This window comes from Vombatus ursinus, unplaced genomic scaffold (assembly GCF_900497805.2).
Source record: "Vombatus ursinus unplaced genomic scaffold, bare-nosed wombat genome assembly UNPS02014847.1, whole genome shotgun sequence".
NCBI classification, from domain to species: Eukaryota; Metazoa; Chordata; class Mammalia; order Diprotodontia; family Vombatidae; genus Vombatus; species Vombatus ursinus.
This window is the reverse complement of record NW_020954625.1, coordinates 6,356,172-6,358,608: the sequence shown is the minus strand read 5'-3', so window position 1 is coordinate 6,358,608 and position 2,437 is coordinate 6,356,172. Positions and strand designations below refer to the sequence as shown.

General features: G+C 45.7%; 1 protein-coding gene across 2 annotated transcripts in view; it reads right to left on the bottom strand.

Moving 5' to 3' along the window:
* Window positions 1–1,083: 1,083 nt before the first annotated feature.
* PBLD (phenazine biosynthesis like protein domain containing) overlaps window positions 1,084–2,437 on the bottom strand; it is a 20,885-nt gene continuing 19,531 nt past the window's right edge. For both annotated transcript variants that reach the window (XM_027840695.1, XM_027840694.1), the window contains exon 9: window positions 1,084–1,453. In XM_027840695.1, the coding sequence (XP_027696496.1) occupies window positions 1,341–1,453 (113 nt within the window). In that variant the 3' untranslated portion in view covers window positions 1,084–1,340. The remainder of the gene's footprint in view (window positions 1,454–2,437) is intronic.

The window sequence follows — 2,437 nt, the reverse complement described above, 5'->3', positions numbered from 1 at the left end:
TTTCCTCTCCTCCCTTCCCCTCCCTCTCCTTCCCTTCCCCTCCCTTATCCTTTCCTCTCCTCCCTTCCCCTCCCTTCCTCTCTCATCTTCTCTCCTCCCCTCCCCTCCCTCTCCTTCCCTTCCCCTGCCTTCTCTTTTCCTCTCCCCTCCCTTCTCCCCTAACAGGGTGACCCTCCCCCTCTCAGCTGACCTTTCTGCCTCTGCTGTTGCTGCTGCTTCCAGCTGCCTCTCTAGATGTCTCAATGGCCTGTACCAGAGGAAAGAAGCCACCAGTGGAGGCAGCCCTGTTCTGGGCACAAGTCTGCCTAGGAAGCAGTGGGCTCATACCATTTAGAGGGAGGTAAACCCCCCTGCCCAACCTGCTGGGGCTCCGAGGAATCTGAGCCAGAGGCATAGAGATGGCCCCTTTCATAGATCCAGAGCTCCCACTCAGCAACTACTGAAAGGAGCCATCTTGGCTGCCAGGAAGGGGTCAGACAATCTCCACCCCTGCTCTGAAGGGGGAGAAGGACCCCCTGCCACACCCCCAAAGGACGGCTGTACAGTGAATTACGTACACTCCCACAGCAACCATACACAATCATTCGTAAGAGGCACAGATGTCACTGGAACCACAGATTTGAGCTAGAAGGGACCTCATATAGTCAGAGGAGGAAACTGAGGCCAAGAGAGGTCGTGTGACTTGCCCAAGGTTATGAAGGTAATAAGGAGCCGAGTCAGGATATGAACCCTGATCTCCACCCAAACTCAGTCCTCTTTCCACTGGATCACAGCACTTCTAAGTAAGTATCTGACCACCACACCAGGCCATACTTGCTGAGTTTTCTGACTTTTGTCACCCGAGGCTTTGGAGATGAATGAGAAGGACCATCCAGGACAGGGCCCTCAAGAAAATGATGCTCATGTCGTCAAGAATACCCTTCCCAGCAGTCAGCAGCACGGATGGACAGCACAGGCTGCCCCCGGTCGAGATTTTAGTCACTCAATAACATTTATTAAATGTCTACTCTGTGCCAGGCACAGCAGTAGGGACACAAAAAGAGGCAAGAGAAAGTTCCCGCCCTCAAGGAGCATACAATCTAATTTGCATTCAATGCACCTTAATTGAGGTTCAGACATTAAATTCATTGCAAGTTACCATTTTGGAGATGGCAACCCTTTCTGGCGCTCTCATGCTTTCCATATAATTTTTAAATTTACACTAATAATTCTATAATTTTCAAAAATGTCCATTGCATAAGAGGATCTTCAACCATGTTCCCTTTCATTCTGCATTTAATCTGTATTTAGCAACTACAGAAAAGTAGTCAGAAGTGATGTAAATCTTGGCATGGTGACTTTCAAATGGTCAAATTCCCTTCCAAAACAAAAGCTGTTTGACCAGTAATGTCAACTCTTCCACTGTCCTGCAAGGAAATCTTCATTCCTCCCCCACGGGGGGAACACTGAAAAGCTATGGAGAAAATAAAATAAAGTCAAGTCATTACTCACTTTCTGATTCACTGGCCATTGCTAAGATGTCACACTTTAGCCCTTGTGACCCTGCACCAAGGGTCATAACCTCTTTTGTGTTATGGACACCTTTGGCAATCTGGTGAAGTCTATGGACCCCTCCTGAGAATATTTTCATAACTGAAGGAAATGCTAGCTTTCGGTTAGAGGTTAATGAAAACTAAGATATTTTCTTTCCTTCTAAGTTCAAGGACTCCCTTGTATCTAAGATCCAGTGGTTCTCCCTGTCTCCCTCCACCACACTGCCTCTCAAGTAGTAGTTATAAGTAGGGCCATAACTAGGGTAGGGTAAACTGGGCTTCATCCCAGGAAACTAAAATTTATTAGGGTCCTAACAGTACTTTTGGTCTTTCAGTAGCAGTTTTAGCACCTATTTAGCAAGAATAATTAAACTAGGAGGCTGCCCAAGGTGGTTTCCTCCCTTAACCCAGTTGATTAAATGCTACAATCCAAAATGCCAACGAGGCTGTCCAGACTGGCTCTCGGATGTTACTAACAAGGAAACATGGGCCCAAAAGGATGAAGTGACTTGGCCAAAGTCACACAGGTAGTCATCGACAGAGCACAGACTAGAATCCAGTTCTCATGACTCCTGGTTCATGAGTCTTTCCACTACACTGCTCTGTCTCTCGGGAGTAATTCTGACCTTTCCATGAAGATGCTTGGACTTGGTAACAACATGGATGGTTTTATCCACTGAATGACCTTAACATGAAAGCCTCTGCAATACATGGCCTGTTATTTCACCCTCTACCAAAAAAACACTCAAAATACCCTTAACTATCTCTTTTGTGACTCCTCTCCAGCTGCCCATGCTTCCCTCCTCCCAAAAAAACCTTACCATGAATTTATTTTAATATTAATAATAATGATAGTTAACATTTATAAAGCACTTACCATGTATTTATTTTGTTTAATAATAATA